Source organism: Malurus melanocephalus, unplaced genomic scaffold (genome assembly GCF_030028575.1).
Source record: "Malurus melanocephalus ecotype Western Australia unplaced genomic scaffold, MMel_1.1 scaffold_938, whole genome shotgun sequence".
Lineage (NCBI taxonomy): Eukaryota > Metazoa > Chordata > Aves > Passeriformes > Maluridae > Malurus > Malurus melanocephalus.
The window spans coordinates 93,517-109,299 of NW_026624170.1; the positions used below are offsets into that span (position 1 = coordinate 93,517).

A 15,783-nucleotide genomic window follows, 5' to 3' on the forward strand; every position below is an offset into this window, starting at 1 on the left:
CTGGCCAGGATTTCTCTTCTGCAATTTTCTCTTCTGCTGGGTCAGCACCGTGTTTGTGCTGCTCCGGAGCTGGGCGTGCTCCTGTGGGGTCTCAGTTTTGSTCTTTCCCTTCCCATTCCCACTCCGGTGCCCCCAGCCCCTCTCAGCTGGCACCGAGACAGAGCAGAGGGCAGGGTGATGGCGTTCCCTGTCCCTTCCCGTCGCTGTGCCTTTCTCCAGGGATGCTCTGCTCCCTCCCGACCATCCCTGGCACCGGGAGTGGCAGCACCACCKCCCTGAGAGGCTGCTCCAGCTCCTTATCCGGGAGAATCCCGCAGCCACGTGTGGCCAAGGCACGTGTGTCAGCCGCGCCCGGAGGGGCCGGGGTGATCCAGGATGCACCGCAAGGAATGCACGGGGGCCGGGACTCCGGCTCCAGCCGGGCGTGTTGATACCGGCATCGCTGCAGCTGCAGCGGCTTCCCCAGCCCACCGAGCCCTGCAGCTTCTGCTGCGGGATCAGGGCTCTCTCTCCCTGCTGGATTCGCCCCTTTTTCCAGCAGGTTTCGCTGGGTGTTGACAGAGCCGGGGTGAGGCCGGCTGGATGAGGATGATGAGGTAGCGAAGGTCACAGGGAGTGGGAGAAGCGGAGGGTGCTCTTCACGTGCTGCCACCMGGCTCCTCCGCCCTGCCCTGGATTGTCCCTTGGGAGATTTCAGCCACCCAGCAGTGTCCCTCTGGGCTGCCACCAGCCGTGGGGCTCAGGACAGGCTGCCCAGAGCACAGAGCACGTGGCTGCCTGCTTTGTGCATCCTCAGCCCTTTAATTATGTCCCTTTCCCACTCGTGCTGTGGAAAGAGCTCAGAGCGTCTGCCCAGGCTCACCGGCACATTCTGGGGCAGCGTGTGGGCAGCGGGGCTCATCCTGCCAGGGCTGGAGCGGGCTCTGGGTCAGGCACAGCCGGGGAGCTGCCGGTGTTTGGGGTTAGGGCAACGCTGGAATTCCGGGCAGGAAATCCTCACCGAGCTGGGGACACGGAGATGCCCTTCACAAGGTCAAACTGTCCCCAGGGCTGTGCTGGCACCGAGCTGGGTGACGCTGCTGTGTCTGCAGCCCAAGCTCTGCCCCGCTGGAATAAACCCTGGGCACAGCCCGGGGGGAGCTGCGGGGCAGGGGACAGAGGGGTTGGCACAAGGACACGGGTGCCTGCTGGGAAATTCTGGGTGCTGTTCTTTTGGGGTAAAACACCGGGAAATGGGCGGGGTGGAACTCCCGAAGGCTCTGGGAGAACCTCCATGGTGGGGACAATGACCGACAGTGCCAGGGCAATGCCACCGTGTGCCCGCCTGGCATTTCTGCCCCTGCTTTCACCTGCCCCCACAGTGCCAGCTGGAGCTACTGGTTAGACTGGTCCCAGACCTGGCTCTCCCCAGCCCTTGTGACCGTGACGTAGCCCCGTCCCTAAGGACAAACACCCTTTGCCCAGTCCTGGCTCATGTCCCTGAGCCGTGCCGGGAATGGGGCTCACCTGGTGGCACTGGGGACAAACTGGGATTGGGATGTGACACCGCTGCCTGTGCCGTGTCATAGCCCAAGGTGGAAAAGCCTCCCAGTTCTTCCCAGTTCCTCCCAGTTGGCTGCACTGGTGTGGAAGCGAGCAACTGGTTTACAGACCTGCCGTRCCCAGCAGGGTCCTGGGGGGTTCCAGGGGTGCAGGAGGGAGGAGCTGGGGAAACGCTGGCCCYGAGCCTGGAAGAACAGATCCCTGTGGTCTGTGCCGTGCGTGGGAGGAGGCGGGAGGGCCGGGGGGCCGGAGGAGGGGCCCCCTCTTTCCTTCTCCCTCGTTCGAGCGGAGCGGTGGGCGCAGCCGGGACTGTCCCCTCCCGCCACCGCGCAGCCGGGACTGTCCCCTCCCGCCACCGCGCAGCCGGGACTGTCCCCTCCCGCCACCGCGCAGCCGTCCCCGTCCCCAGCTGCTCCCTGCTCGCAGGCAGCTGCGCCGGAGCGTCTTCGCCTGGCCGAGCATCCTCCCGCCCGTGCGGATGAGGACGGAGGGAGGGAGCTGGGGGCCGCCGGCATCCGCCCCGCCGGCACTCGCCGGGTGAAAGCAGCCTCGGCACAATAGGCTGAGCCTCCTCGGGGGGCGGCGGAGCCCCCTTCCCCCGGGGATCAGACCCTCTCCCCCGGCCACCATGGTGGTTTTCATGGGCAGGAACCTTTCCTCGCTTCTGGCTTTCTTCAAGAAGAAGGGTGAGTGAGCAGCGGGGAGGGAGGGAAGGAGCAGAGCCTTGTCCTTACACAACCCCTGCCCTCCGGGACCCCTCCCCGGGCCGGCCCGGGGTGCTCGCCCACCCGCGGCGGGGCAGGGGGGCCGCCACCCCCGGGGGAGGGCAGGGAAGGTCACCGCAGCCCTGGCCTCGCCCGCCGCGAAGTTCCCGCTGTAAATCACTGCGCTCCGCTCCCCGCAAGGCAGATCCCAGCGTGTTTGGGGGGTGTCAGGCGAGGGGCTGCCGAATTTGGGGGAGGAAAAGGGATTTGGGAACGCGATGATGGGGGGGCTGTGGGTGCCTGGTGTCCTCCGCGGGGATTTTGCGTGGGCACCGGGGACCCGTGTGGCGGTGCCGCGCTGGCCGTGCCCGGTGGCCGCTCGCACCGCGGGTGCTGGCGGAGGCAGAGGCCGGCATGGCGGCGGGGCGGGAGGCTCCATTGTTCCGGGCCTGCTCCTTTGTGTGCGGGAGTGGGAGCACGGCCGCCTCTCCGCCTGGCCGGGCTGGYCCGGGGGGGACGGGGATGGCGGGGAACACGGGGGACAAGGGATGGAGTGCGGTGCTGGCGATGCCGAGCAGCAGGTGCCCGTGGCCCCGGGGTGCCGCCGCCAGCCCCGACGGTTTGCTGCGCTCGCCCTTCCCTTCCTCGAAATTGTTTTTTTTTTTCTGGTCAGGGAGAGTTTGAGGCTTCGCTCAGGCGTTCGGGCAGGGCTGTGGCACGGTGCTGCAGTGCCCGGGCTGGGCTGGGCGATGCCAGGGCAGCCCCCGGCCGCGGGCACCCCATGGTGCTGGTGGTGGTTGTGGGGAGGGGGCTGCGAGGCGGGGAGTGAGGGCTCCGTGCCGCCCCAGGCGTGGCAGATGGGGCGTTCAGCATCCAGCAGGGATTGGGCATCTCTGCAGCTGGGCGTGCCTCAGTTTCCCTCGTCTGTGCGGTTCCCAGCCTGGGCACGGGGGGAGTCCCCGCTCCGAGGGTGATGAGCGAGGCCTGGCAATGACGCAACGCTCCGAAGGGAAAGCCATCGTCCTTCCATCCTCATTTAATCCTCGCTGCGCTGCCCCTTCTCCCCAAATCCCGCACATTTCCCTGCCTCCCTAGCTCCTAATGAAGGCGCTGGGGAGCGGGGTGGCCCCACATCCCAGCACCGCGGGGACAAAACCAGCGGAGACATCGCGACTCCGGAATATCGAGCGGGCGGGCAGCGCCGCGGGATGGGATTTCTCTCGGTGTTTCCAGCGCCCGGTTCGGGGCTGAGCGGGATAACGTCATCCCGGGGTGGCTGTCACCACCACGGTGGGGTGCGACGCGCCGGTGGCGGCCTGGCCGTGTCCCCCCCGCCCCGCTGACCCCGCTGACCCCGCTGTCCCCGCAGGCGCCGCCAAGGGCGAGGGCGAGAAGCGGCTGAGCGTGCAGTACACGGCGGGCGAGGAATGTCCCGACAACGTCTTCTTCCCCAGCACGCGGCCCCCGCACCTGGAGGAGCTGCACAACCAGGCCCAGCAGGGRCTCAAGTCCCTGCAGCACCAGGGTAGGTGTCCCCAGCCGCGGGGTGGCCTTGGGGACACGGCTGTCGCCGGCTCCTGGCTGGCCGGGCGCTGTGGGCGGTGCCGTGGGGCTGACCGGAGTCCAGCGCTGGTGGCCGGGTTGTGCGGGGGGCACTGCCAGCTCGGTGGCTGCTTCCTCAGTCGGGGGCTGCTCCTGGGGGGATTCACCTCGTGTCTTCCCTCCACAGAGAAGCAGAAACACACCAAAAGTGCCTGGGACCACGGGGACACCAGCAGCCTCCAGGTGAGCCCAGCCTTGTGCTGCTTTTGGGGTGCCCTGGGGGTCAGGGGACACARAGTGGCTCCTCCGTCCTCCCTGGTGGCATTTGGGGTCGGACAGGGAACCAGCCGAGGTGGCAGGACCATGTCCAGGGGGGTTGTGGGGCCGGAGCTGGCTGTGTGTCCCTCTGTGTTGTCCCCTTTTCCTCATAACGAGCCGCTCTCCCCATCCTCAACCTCAGCACATCCCACTCTGCCCCGTGGGGCTCTGCCAGGGCCCCCCTGGCACCTGCATCCCTCTGTCCCCCTCATCCTGCCCCGCTGGTGTCCCCTGACTGACGATGGCACCGTTGGCCATGTCCAGCCCGGTGCCTGTGCCCCTCCCCGGCTGCTGAGGAGGAGAAGCTCCCCCTCTTTTGGCCGAGCTGAGCTTTGGCACATCCCCGAGCTCTGACCCCGCTGCCAGTGCCTCACCCGCCCGTGTTTGCTCAAGCTGCTGCCTCACGGTGCCTCCCAGCCCCTTTAACCCCTCGGAAAGCGGGGACTGAGAACCTCAGGATGGGCAGAGTGAGGTGGAGGGGTCAGGTTAATTCTCATGGGTCTCATCCCGACCTCTGCCTGTGCCAGCGATGGTTTGTAGGGTTGGGGACACTGGAAATGGTGTCCAGCGTGGGGCTGTCCACTGGCTGTGTCCAGTGAGAGCTGGGGGTCCCCAGCTTGGTACATCCCTGTCCCACGCCCCTGTCCCAGCCCTGGGGAACACCMATGGGATCATTTTGAGCTTGGCACAGCGGCGAGCCCGGCAGCTCCTCCAAGCCCTGCTGGGGTGGGACAGACCCCGTCTCTCCTGCTCTCCGGGGGGCTGCAAAGCCCTGCGGGGTCCCAGGGGCTGCTCCCAGCCCCGCTCCTGGTGGGAGGACTCTGGATGCCGGCGGGGCTGACTCAGCCTTTGGCCCTCGGAAAAGCTTTTGTCTCAGCTGCGGAGTCAGTCCGCGCCGGGGAAGGGGCCTGGCCGGGGCTGGGGCCGGGGCAGCTCTGTCCCCACAACCCGCACCGTGCTGATCCCACCGTGTCCCCACAGTCCTGCGCGTCCTCGGAGGATGACAGCCTGTCCTTCCGGAGCCGGGCGGCCTCCTGCGCCACAGACAGCACCTCTGAGGACGCCCTGTCCATCCGCTCCGAGATGATCCAGCGGAAAGGTGCCCGGCTGGCCGGGGGGCTGTGGGACGGGGGGACCGCGGGCTGAGGGGATGCAAGGGGGGGTCGGGGAGTGGGGCAGAGAGCCGAGCTCTGCCTTGGTGTGGCCACGAGCCAGGGCTGGGATTTGGGGGCCCTGGGGAGAGATGAGAGCAGATCTGGCTGAGTCAGAGGGTTGGGGCTGGGCGAGGGGGATGGACAGACAGACAGACAGCGTCCCCTCCCTGCTCAGAGCCTGGCTGGTGCCTCTCCAGGCTGTTTCTGAGTCCAGCTTGTCCCGGAGCACCTCCAGAAGTGGGAAGTGCTGGGGACACTGGGGACACTGCGGCCAGGGCCCCCCTCACACCAGCTGGACCCTCTGACACCTCTCGTAGGTTCCACCTTCCGACCACACGACTCCTTTCCCAAATCCTCTGAGAGGGCCAGCAAGAAGAGGAAGGAGAGGAGGACGACGGTGCTGGGCATCCCCCAGCACGTCCATAAGGAGCTGGGTAAGCTTCGGGGACAATGCAGGATTTTTAGGATCTGTTTGCCTTGGGATCACACTGAGTTCACCTCTCCCTGTTCCCAGGTCTCAGGAACAGCCACGGAGCCAAGGCACATCCCGAGGTGGACGGGCGAGGGCCGGCAGGCCGGGGGGACAGCCGGGYGGCGCAGCCCCTGCTGAACGGGGGGCAGGTGCCCGGCGATGCCGTCCGCATCCCCACCATCGACGGAAAGCTGCAGCCTCCGCCCGTGGCCGGCGGTGCCCGCGTCTGCCTGGGCGTGCTGGAGGAGGCGGACGCGGCGCTGCAGCAGCACATCAACAGGGTTTACTACGACGACACCTTGCTGGGGAGGAAGACGGCGGCCAAGCTGTCGCCCATGGTGCGGCCCAAGTCGCTGGCCGTGCCGGGCATGACCACCTACGCCAACCCCCCGGAGACGCTGGCGGGCCCCGTCATGTCCATCTCGCCCCAGGGCACCTACATGTCCAAGATCATCCCCAACGCCATCCTGCCGCCCATGGTGGACGTGGTGGCCCTGACGAGGAGCAGCGTGCGGACGCTGAGCCGCTGCAGCCTCGTCTCGTCCAGCCCGGCCTCGGTGCGCTCCCTGTCCCGCTTCTCGGAGCGCGGCGCCCGCAGCCGCGAGCCCTCCTCGTCCAGCGACAACTGGAGCCACTCGCAGTCCACGGAGACCATCGTGTCCAACAGCTCCACCATCTCCTCCCAGGGCGGCAGYGAGCACCGGCAGCCCGAAGCGGGGCCGCGCAGCGAGGTGGATGTGACGGCTCGCTCCGACACCGACCAGATCAGCATCTACAGCTCCGCCAGCTTTGCCAGCTCCCGCTCCAAGCCCGCCACCGGGCTCGCTCCCACCGCTGCCGGGCTCCCGGGCCGCGCATCCCCTGCCTACAGCACGAGCAGCCAGGCCGAGGGCTCGGACACGGCCAGCCTGGCCAGCGAGCGCTCGTCCACCCGCAGTGTGTCCCTCAGGAAGATGAAGAAGCCCCCGGCTCCTCCCCGCAGGACCTACTCGCTGCACCAGAAGGCCGACGGGGAGCCCAAGGTGCTGGGGCTGCCCCCCAGGCCGGAGCGGCGGCCCCAGAGGGACAGCGGCGCGCCCTGGTCACCGCGGCCGGAGCCTTTCAGCCCCACGGTGGAGGACGAGGTGTTCTCGCCGCCGCTGAGCGAGACCAGCAGCCTGCGCTCCGAGAGCTTGGCCGGCACCGGCTCCCCCGAGGCCTCGCGGGGCCGCCCCGGGGTCACCGTGGTGCTGAGGGAGCCCCAAGCTCAGCCTAAGTGGAGCTGCCCCGACGGCTCTGACCGCACCATGTCCCCTTCCAGCGGCTACTCCAGCCAGAGCGGGACACCCACACTGCCCACCAAAGGCTTGGGACCCCCGGCCGTGTCCCCGGGCAAAAATCAGCCCCAGAAGCCGGAGCGGGTCTGCTCCCTGCAGTCTCCGGCGCTCTCCGTGTCCTCCTCCCTCACCTCCATCTCCTCCTCAGCCTCAGACCCGACCCCACCCGAGGCGCTGAGCGGGCGCTCGGACCGGTTCATCATCCCCCCGCACCCCAAGGTTCCCGCTCCCTTCTCCCCGCCACCCACCAAGCCCCAGCAGCCCCCGGCCCCCGCCGGACCCCCTCAGCCCTCGCAGACCCTCCCGGCGCCCAACACTGCCGGCCAGGAGCCCTCGGCCAAGCCCAGCGGCAAATCCCCGCCGCCCTCACCGCCGCCCGCCTACCAGCCGCCTCCCCCGCCGGCCAAGAAGGCTGAGGGGAGCCCTCAGAGCGCCGCCGAGCCCCCCGCCGACACCGCCTGGCCCCCGCCGCCGCCGCCCGCTCCCGAGGAGCACGACCTGTCCATGGCAGACTTCCCTCCTCCGGATGAATCCGATCTCTCCGGCCTGCCCGACGCCACCCCGGCCCCGGCGGACGGGCAGGCGGCCACGCCGAGCTCGGGGGCTGCATCTTCATCTTCATCATCCTCAGCCGCCGTTTCTCCGCAGCAAGACCCACCCGCCGGAGCTGCCCCCGTGGTGCCTCCACCGCCACCACCGCCCCTCCCGCCGCCCTCAGCGCCGGCCCTGCCACCCCAAATCAGCCTTAAGAAGGCGGCCAACGGCCCCCGGGCGGAGGCCAAGAAGGAGCCGGTGTCTCGGAGCAAGAGCGGCCCCGCGGCTAAGGAGGACGCCAGCCTGCCCATCGTCACCCCGTCGCTGCTGCAGATGGTGCGGCTGCGCTCCGTCAGCGTGGAGCCGGCGGCCGGAGGAGCGGCCGGAGCCGGGGCCGGTCCCGAGGAGCGGCCGGTCCCGCAGAAACCCGTCCGCCGCTCGCTGTCCACGCGGCAGCCGCCTCCTGCCAAAGACGCGGTGCCTTCCAACCAGCTCCACCAGGCCGTGCACCTCAAAGCCGCCGCCTTGGCCTCCGCCGAGCCCGCCGAGAAGATATCGGGYGGCCGAGCAGCCCAGGCCGGCCCCGAGGGGCTCCCCGCCGATGGGCAGCTGTCCCCCAGGAACAAATCGCCGGCCTCCACCGCCAGCTTCATCTTCGCCAAGAGCTCCAGGAAGCTGGTGATCGAGACGGCCTCGTCCCCCGAGGCTCAGGCTGATCTGAAGAGGAACTTGGTGGCCGAGCTGATGAATTTATCGGGGCAGCGCTCTGCGGTCCCGGCTGCCGCCGCCACGCAGGGTCCCGGGAAGGCGCAAACCCAACGAAAACCCGGCAAGATTCCCCCACCGGTGGCCAAGAAGCCTTCGCTCGGCCCGGGGCCGGCTCCTTCCCCGAAATCACCGGGGGTGGAAGCGTTGGGCTCCCCGGTGCCGGATGGGAACGCCAAGGTGGAGGAGAGCAGGACTAAGAGCGAACCGGCGGGGATGGAGGGCAGGAACGGCACGGAGCCGCCGGCTCAGAGCCTCCCTGCGCAAGGTACGTGGGGTGGGAGGTGTGGGGTGGAGGCTCAGCCACCCCAAGGTGCTCGGGATCCCGAGCTATGCATTCCCGAGTGATAAATTCCCAAAGCTACAGCTCCTGGGCTGGGGTGGCACCGGGGACAGAGCCTGGCAGGGTTTGGGATCCTGAGTGATAAATTCCCAAAGCTACAGCTCCTGGGCTGTTTGGGGGCTGGGGTGGCACCGGGGACAGAGCCTGGCAGGGCTCAGGATCTCAACTATGCATTCCCAAGTGCTAAATTCCCAAAGCTACAGCTCCTGGGCTGTTTTGGGGCTGGGGTGGCAGCAGGGACAGAGGCTGGCAGGGTTCGGTATCCCGAGTGATAAATTCCCAAAGCTACAGCTCCTGGGCTGTTTTAGGGCTGGGATGGCAGCAGGGACAGAGCCTGGCAGGGTTCGGTATCCCGAGTGATAAATTCCCAAAGCTACAGCTCCTGAGCTGTTTTGGGGCTGTTTTGGGGTTGGGGTGGTAGCAGGGACAGAGCCTGGCAGGGTTCAGGATCCCGAGTGATAAATTCCCAAAGCTACAGCTGTTTTGGGGTGTTTGGGGCTGGAATGGCACCGGGACAGCAGGGACAGAGCCTGGGAGGGTTCGGAATCCTGAGCTATGCATTCCTGAGTGATCAATTCTCAAAGCTACAGCTCCTGGGCTGTTTTGGGGCTGGGGTGGTAGCAGGGACAGAGCCTGGCAGCGTTTGGGATCCCGAGTGATAAATTCCCAAAGCTACAGCTCCTGGGCTGTTTTGGGGCTGTTTTGGGGTTGGGGTGGCAGCAGGGACAGAGCCTGGCAGGGCTGTGGGGAGCTGGGATTTGGGGTGGCTGATGGGCTCTTCCCTCCTGCCTTGCAGATGGACGGGGAGACACGGCCTGAAGGACCACGCTGCAGGACTGGAGCCCCCACGGACAGGAATCCAAATCTCTCAGGGACCTGGGCAGGTCAACGGACGAGTGTGGAACTGGCAACTAACTTAATACAGGAAGCAAACAGCCTTAGCCTCCACGGCCTTGATGATATTTATGCAAAAATGGTGTTGGTTTCACTTTCCTAAGTACTACAGCTTTATTTTGCTTTTTTTTTTTTTTTTTTAAACTGGACTCGAGGCCCGTGCTGGAGCCAGCACCTCCTCCCTGCCGAGCTGATGCTTGGTCTGGGCGGGTGCAGCCGAGCAGCCACGCCCAGAGGAGTTTGGGGGCTGAAGACACCGGAGCTGGGGCTGAAAATGCCAGAATTTGGGCTGAGAACACCAGAATTTGGGCCAAAACACCGGGACTGGAGCCACAGCTCCCGGCCAGACGGGCCCASGAGGAATGGAAGCACTTTGGACACGGGAATGAGAAAGTTTTGGCCATGACAGCGCTTGGGGGGATGCAAAGAGGAGCAGGAGGGGATGGAGGTGCTGGTTGGGAGGGAGCAMAGCTTTGGCTCTTGATGGAAAGGCAAAAGGGGCTCGTGGCCAGCACCRGCTCCGGCCACTCGCCACTGCCTGGCTGCCCCTCGAAGCTGGCCCTGGGCTCTGGGATAGAGCCTCGATTCTGTTTCTGTAAACTCGGGTCACATTTTGATTTCTTGGATTGTAAAAAGAAAAAAAAAACAACAAAAAAAACCCAATGAAACAAAAACCAAATGAAACAACAAACCCAACCGAACCAAACCAAACTGAACCAAACCAAAAGCAACCGACCCTCTGCCGCCGAGTAGCTGCTCAGAGCTCTGTACCTGGCTGGTAAAAATGATGACCGAAGCTTGCTGCCTCCTGTTYTTCCTGGTTTGGGGTTGCAGGTGCCTTCTGGGCGGTGCTGAGCTCCAGGAATGTCCCCTGGGTTGGGGACAGTAAAATTTYGGAGGTGCCAGCTCCCCTGGACAGATGGGCACGGCCACACACGCTCAGCTCCATATTTTATTGGGTTGATGACAGACAGATGGTTCCCGAGTCAGTGTTTAAGGCCCACACCCCCCACGGGCTCGGGACAGACCCACGGGTGCTGCCTGGGCTCCTGGCCAAAGAGCAGCTCCAGTGGCCACAGCCCCGGTTGGGTTGGAGCGTGGCCGGGGCGTGCTGGGCTGTCCCCAGCTGTCCCCAGCTCTGCTAGCAGCAACACGAGATTTGAAAAGCAGCTTTTCCCTTCAGCCCTGCCCATCCCAGCGGGCACAGAGTCCAGTCCATGGCACAACTGATGGCCCCAGCGCAGAGCCCAAGGCTATGGGGACGAATGGTGGCACCTCCAGTCCCCAGCGCTGGCCCAGGGGGATGGTGGAGGCAGCTCCCMGGGGAGAGGCTGCAAATTCAGTCCCAGAGCCCCCAGGGCCGAGCACTGGTGGGGAGATGAGCAGGAGGAGCCTGGCRGAGGTGCAGGAGCCTGGCAGAGGCACCAGCAGAGGCCTGGCACTGGTTTTAGCTGATGCTGCCACCCTTGAGGCTTTTACAGGACACCGTGCCCAGCTTGGTCAGGAAATTCCTCTSCTTCCACTGCGCCACGCAATCCTCGGAGATGTGGAAATCAGCCTGGGGGGCAGAGCGGGGAGGGATGGTCAGTCCCTGGGGAGGGTCAGCCCCTGGGCAGGGTCAGCACCTCCACCCCTATTTGGGGTCACCCTGATGTGGAAGGCAAGGTCAGTCCCTAGGGATGGTCAGCTCCTCCACCCCTGTTTGGGGTCCCCCTGAGGTGGGGAGGGAGGATCAGCCCCCGGGGAGGGTCAGCCCCTGGGGAGGGTCAGCGCCTCCACCCCTGTTTGGGGTCCCCCTGAGGTGAAAGGCAGAATCAGCCCCTGGGGAGGATCAGCCCCTGGGGAGTGTCTGCATCTCCACCCTGTTTGGGGTCACCCTGATGTGGAAGGCAGGGTCAGCCCCTAGGGAGAGTCAGCCCCTGGGGAGTGTCTGCCTCTCCACCCCTATTTGGGGTGACCCTGAGGTGGGGAGGGAGGGTCAGCCCCTCCATCCTGTTTGTGGTCACCCCGAGGTGGGGACAGGATGGCCCTGCTGGAACTCCAGGCGCTCCCAGCACTCACCTGCAGCTTCTCAAACACTTTTTTCTTGGGTTTGAGCTCCTCGTCAGGCTCGCCGCCCTCGTAGCCCTCCACGTAGACGTGCTCCCCTGCGCAGCACCCGGCTGGAGGGTCCAGGGGCTCCACTTGCCGGGGCTCCCCCACGCTAAGAAGGGGTGTGGAAGAACCAGAGTCACCCCAGGGCGCTGCCCAGCTGCCCCTCAGCACCCTGGGGTGCCCTCCACCCCTCACCTGGATGCACACAGCACCATGCCCTGCGACTCCACCCCTCTCATCTTCTGGGGTTTGAGGTTGCAGAGCAGCACCACCAGCCTGTCCTGCAGCTGCTCCTTGGGCACAAAGTGCACCAGGCCGCTGACCACGGTGCGGGGCTCGGCCTCGCCCACATCAATCTTCTCCACGTACAGGCTGTCGGCATCCGGGTGCTGCCAGGGGGAGTGAGGATGGCATGGAGTGGCATGGAAGGTGACAGTGACATTCCCCCCCTCAGGCACAGCCCAAATTGCCACAGGGGAGGTCACTCCGTGCTGCCCGTCGTGCCCGTACCTTTTCCACGCTGATCACTTTGCCCACACGGATGTCCAGCCGGGATGGCACCACCTCTTCGGGCTCCGAGTTCTTGGTGCCTTTCTCTCCAGGCTCTGCAGGGAACAGGGAATGGTCACAGAACTCAGCAGGAACCCAGGGAGTGGCCAACCCCAAATGCAGGCCTTGGAGGGAATTCCCTAAAGGGAATTCCATGCTCATCCCAATCCCATARAGCACAGTCCCTCCTGTGCCCTTTTCAAGCACAGTGGCTTTCCTCACCTTCCCCAATGCTCTCCAGAGCTCGTTTTGAGTCTGGAGCTTCAAAACTTTTCTCTGACCTCAGCTCCTGGAGTGACTCTGTTCCACCCAGCCCTTTTTCCTGAGCTCCCAAGGCTTCCCTGAGCTCCCAAGGCTTCCCTGAGCTCCCAAGGATTCCCTGAGCTCCCAAGGCTTCCCTGAGCTCCCAAGGCTTCCCTGAGCTCCCAAGGCTTCCCTGAGCTTCCCAAGGCTTGGCTTCCCTGAGCTCCCAAGGCTTCCCTGAGCTCCCAAGGCTTCCCTGAGCTCCCAAGGATTCCCTGACCTCCCAAGGCTTCCCTGAGCTTCCCAAGATTTCACTTCCCTGAGCTTCCCAAGATTTCACTTCCCTGAGCTTCCCAAGATTTCACTTCCCCAAGCTCCCAAGGCTTCCCCAAGCTCCCAGTTCCTCCTTACTGCCTTTGGACGGGGTGGGATATGCAGCACTGCTCAGCTTCTTCAGCTCAGGGCAGTTGAATTTCTCTCTGATGGGGTCAAGGAGTTTGTTCAGGGCCACTTCCACCGAGTTTTTCAAGTCTCCAGGATGCACAATCTGTAGCAGGACAAAAAGGTTTCTGTCTGAGGTCAAGGGTGGGAACTGGAGCCCAAACAGGGTGGGAAGATGAATCCAAAATTCTTGACCTGACTCCCCTTGGACATCAGAATTTTTTGGACACTTCTGCTTCCAGCCTGAGAWCAGCTGGGAATGGTTTAAGTGCTGCTCTGCTCCAGGATGTGGCTGATGTGGTGCTGTCCTGACCCCACACCCTTCCCTCATCCTCCCACCTCCGGGCTCTCCGTGCTGGGAGCACCCCACACTACCAGGCCACACTCCACACCTCATCCCAGTGCAGATTTCCATCTCCCAGTGTGGATTTCCATCTCCCAGTAATCCCAAATTGCTCCCAGGAACCTCAGGCAGCAGGCTCAGCCCCTCCCAGCACTCACCTGCTCAGCAAAATCCTTCTCCAGGGCCTCGTAGGCCGTGTAGGTTTTGTTTCCTCCCCATTTTTCCTCTCGCAGGACCACAAACTCTGCAGCACAGAGGTTTTTAAAGCTCAGATTAACTCCAAGCYCAGCTAAAAGTGAGGCCCAGCTCACTCTGCCCAAGAGCAGGACTAGGGAGGTGGCACTCAGTGTTCCTGTCCCCTCCTCTTGTCCCCACCCCAGCCCCTCACCTGATTTGAGGGGAAAAAGGACGTGTTTGATGAAGGACAGCACCCCATTGTTCTCCACGTTCCCTGGCTCACAGAAAGCCTTCTTCAGCTTCTTCTTCACGTCCTCTTTGCGGTCCAGAAGATCAATCTTGGAGTCCTGCAGCAAGAGACTCCCTCAGCCCTTCATCCAAGCTTTTCCCAGAAAAAGAAATATTGAGATATTCCTCACTCGAGAGTTACTCCACCCTTTTAGAACCTCGTGTGAGTGAAGAGGGAGAGTTCAGCTTCTCTCTCAGCCCCCAGGCACCACCCTGCCCCTCCAGATCCCCCTGAGCACAGCCAGACCCAGCACCAACCTCTTCTGAGGAGCTCATTTTGCTGCCTGTCAGCCCAGGAACCATGGGGTTCATCAAATGGACACGTTTGGCATAGCCCAGAGATGGGAGATACTGGGAAAACACAGGGACACGAGTCAGGGAAAACCCTCATTCAGCTTGAACTCACAATTCCTGCTTGCTCCTGGCTCCAGGTGACTTTGGGATTTGGGGTAACAGGAGGAGGAAGCGCAGAGTCACAGCCAGGGATGTGTGGCTGCACAGAGAATGAGAGCAGCAGCAGCACAGAGCACTGTGGCACCAACCAAAATCCCACATTTGCTGCTCCTGATGGTCCCAGCCCTCCCTCAGCCCCCAGCCTGGCAGGAATCTGGAATCCTGACCTTCTCTGCGAAGGTGAAGATCTTCCTCTGATCCACCCCTCCAAACTGCGCGTCCACCTTGAGATATTCCTCATCCAGGGCCTGTGGACACAGAAAGAGCCTCAAGGTTGGACCCCAAACAATCCTGGCCTGTCCCTCAGCCTCTCCCAGGCCATTCCCATCCCAGGAATGATGAGAACATTCCAGATTGTTTGYTGGAAYAGCAGCYCYGTGCCCAGGCCACACCACCAGYGTGACATTRGGGTGGAAAACAACGACCTTGACGCTCAGCTCCACAAATCAAACTTTTCCCTGAGCTCTCCCAGTGATGATGGCAGCTCCCTGTGCTTTTCCCAGCTCACCTGCAGGCCTGGGTAGAGCAAACCACTCAGCAGAGGATGCTCCACCTGCTTCACCACCTCCGCCCCTGCCTTTTTGGCATCGTGCTGTGTCACCACGGAGGAGAGCCGGTACACGTCCAGCGTGTACTCCCTGCAGGAAGGGACATGGGGACAGCTTTTAGCACTGCTGCTGGCCTGATTGAGAGGGGACAAAGCCTGGAGGGACAATCTGAGGAGAAGAGCAGATTTGGGATTAGCAGAGCCACAGGTCAGGCTCGCCCAGCACTCACTTGCTGAGTTGGTAATCGGTGCCCCGGACGAATTTGAGTTTTTCCAGGGGCACCCCGATGCTCTCCAGCATGGCTTTGATGACGTGCTCGTAGTAGCGGGTGCGTAGCTCCAGCAGCTCCCAGGGAGCTTTCATGTTGTCCAGGTAAGCGTGGAGGTCAGCAAAGAGGATTGTCACCTAAGGGACAGGGGGACAATCAGTGCCACCCGCCTCAGGGTGCCACCCCCACCAGCCCAGTGGCACCAGCCCACCTCGCAGCCGGCCTTCAGGAAATCTGCAATCTTGGACATGGGTACAAAATAAGCCACGTGGGGCTTGCCCGTGGTGGCCGTGCCCCAGTAGATCCTCAGCTCCCGTTCCTTCAGGATGGCCATGAGTTTGTCCTCGCCCAGCACCTCCTGTGAGGGACAGAAAAGCACGGAGATGTGGCAGGGCTGGGCCTCCCTGGGAACACAGCGGGAAAAGGGGACCCGGGCTTTACGGGCTGTCAGCTCCAGGGTCTGGTTCAGATTCCCCATCCCGGTGTGCCCTGCTGTTCCTGCCCCGTTCCACCCTCTCAGACCCCGGTTCAGATCCCCCATCCCGGTGTGCCCTGCTGTTCCTGCCCCATTCCACCCTCTCAGGCCTCGGTTCAGATCCCCCATCCCGGCCTGCCCTGCTGTTCCTGCCCCGTTCCACCCTCTCAGACCCCGGTTTAAATTGCCCCATCCCGGCCTGTCTTGCTGTTCTTGCCCCGTTCCACCCTCTCAGGCCCCAGTTCTGCCGCATTCCCCTCGATCCAGCCCCGATCCATCCTCAATCAACCCTCCCCCGGTCCCGATTCCCCCGATCCCCG

General features: G+C 64.1%; 2 protein-coding genes across 4 annotated transcripts in view; one reads left to right on the plus strand and one right to left on the minus strand.

Annotated features, from left to right (window-relative positions):
• Positions 1-10,453, plus strand: part of KIAA1522 (KIAA1522 ortholog) — a 15,735-nt gene extending 5,282 nt beyond the window's left edge. The window contains exons 1-7 of one of the 2 annotated variants that reach the window (XM_057386217.1): positions 1,685-2,228; positions 3,616-3,771; positions 3,976-4,031; positions 5,088-5,205; positions 5,578-5,694; positions 5,775-8,615; positions 9,487-10,453. In XM_057386217.1, coding sequence (XP_057242200.1) covers positions 2,171-2,228; positions 3,616-3,771; positions 3,976-4,031; positions 5,088-5,205; positions 5,578-5,694; positions 5,775-8,615; positions 9,487-9,509 — 3,369 coding nt within the window. In that variant the 5' untranslated portion in view covers positions 1,685-2,170 and the 3' untranslated portion in view covers positions 9,510-10,453. Of the gene's footprint in view, positions 1-1,684; positions 2,229-3,615; positions 3,772-3,975; positions 4,032-5,087; positions 5,206-5,577; positions 5,695-5,774; positions 8,616-9,486 lie in introns of those variants that run through there. The other variant, XM_057386216.1, reaches the window with a different exon arrangement.
• Positions 10,454-10,673: 220 nt separating this feature from the next.
• Positions 10,674-15,783, minus strand: part of YARS1 (tyrosyl-tRNA synthetase 1) — a 5,610-nt gene continuing 500 nt past the window's right edge. Inside the window, exons 3-14 of one of the 2 annotated variants that reach the window (XM_057386219.1) lie at positions 15,200-15,353; positions 14,950-15,125; positions 14,681-14,810; positions 14,340-14,420; positions 13,978-14,070; positions 13,643-13,778; positions 13,413-13,498; positions 12,882-13,017; positions 12,189-12,283; positions 11,874-12,067; positions 11,646-11,787; positions 10,674-11,142 (exon numbers count right to left, since the gene is read on the minus strand). In XM_057386219.1, coding sequence (XP_057242202.1) covers positions 11,032-11,142; positions 11,646-11,787; positions 11,874-12,067; positions 12,189-12,283; positions 12,882-13,017; positions 13,413-13,498; positions 13,643-13,778; positions 13,978-14,070; positions 14,340-14,420; positions 14,681-14,810; positions 14,950-15,125; positions 15,200-15,353 — 1,534 coding nt within the window. In that variant the 3' untranslated portion in view covers positions 10,674-11,031. Of the gene's footprint in view, positions 11,143-11,645; positions 11,788-11,873; positions 12,068-12,188; positions 12,284-12,881; positions 13,018-13,412; positions 13,499-13,642; positions 13,779-13,977; positions 14,071-14,339; positions 14,421-14,680; positions 14,811-14,949; positions 15,126-15,199; positions 15,482-15,783 lie in introns of those variants that run through there. The other variant, XM_057386218.1, reaches the window with a different exon arrangement.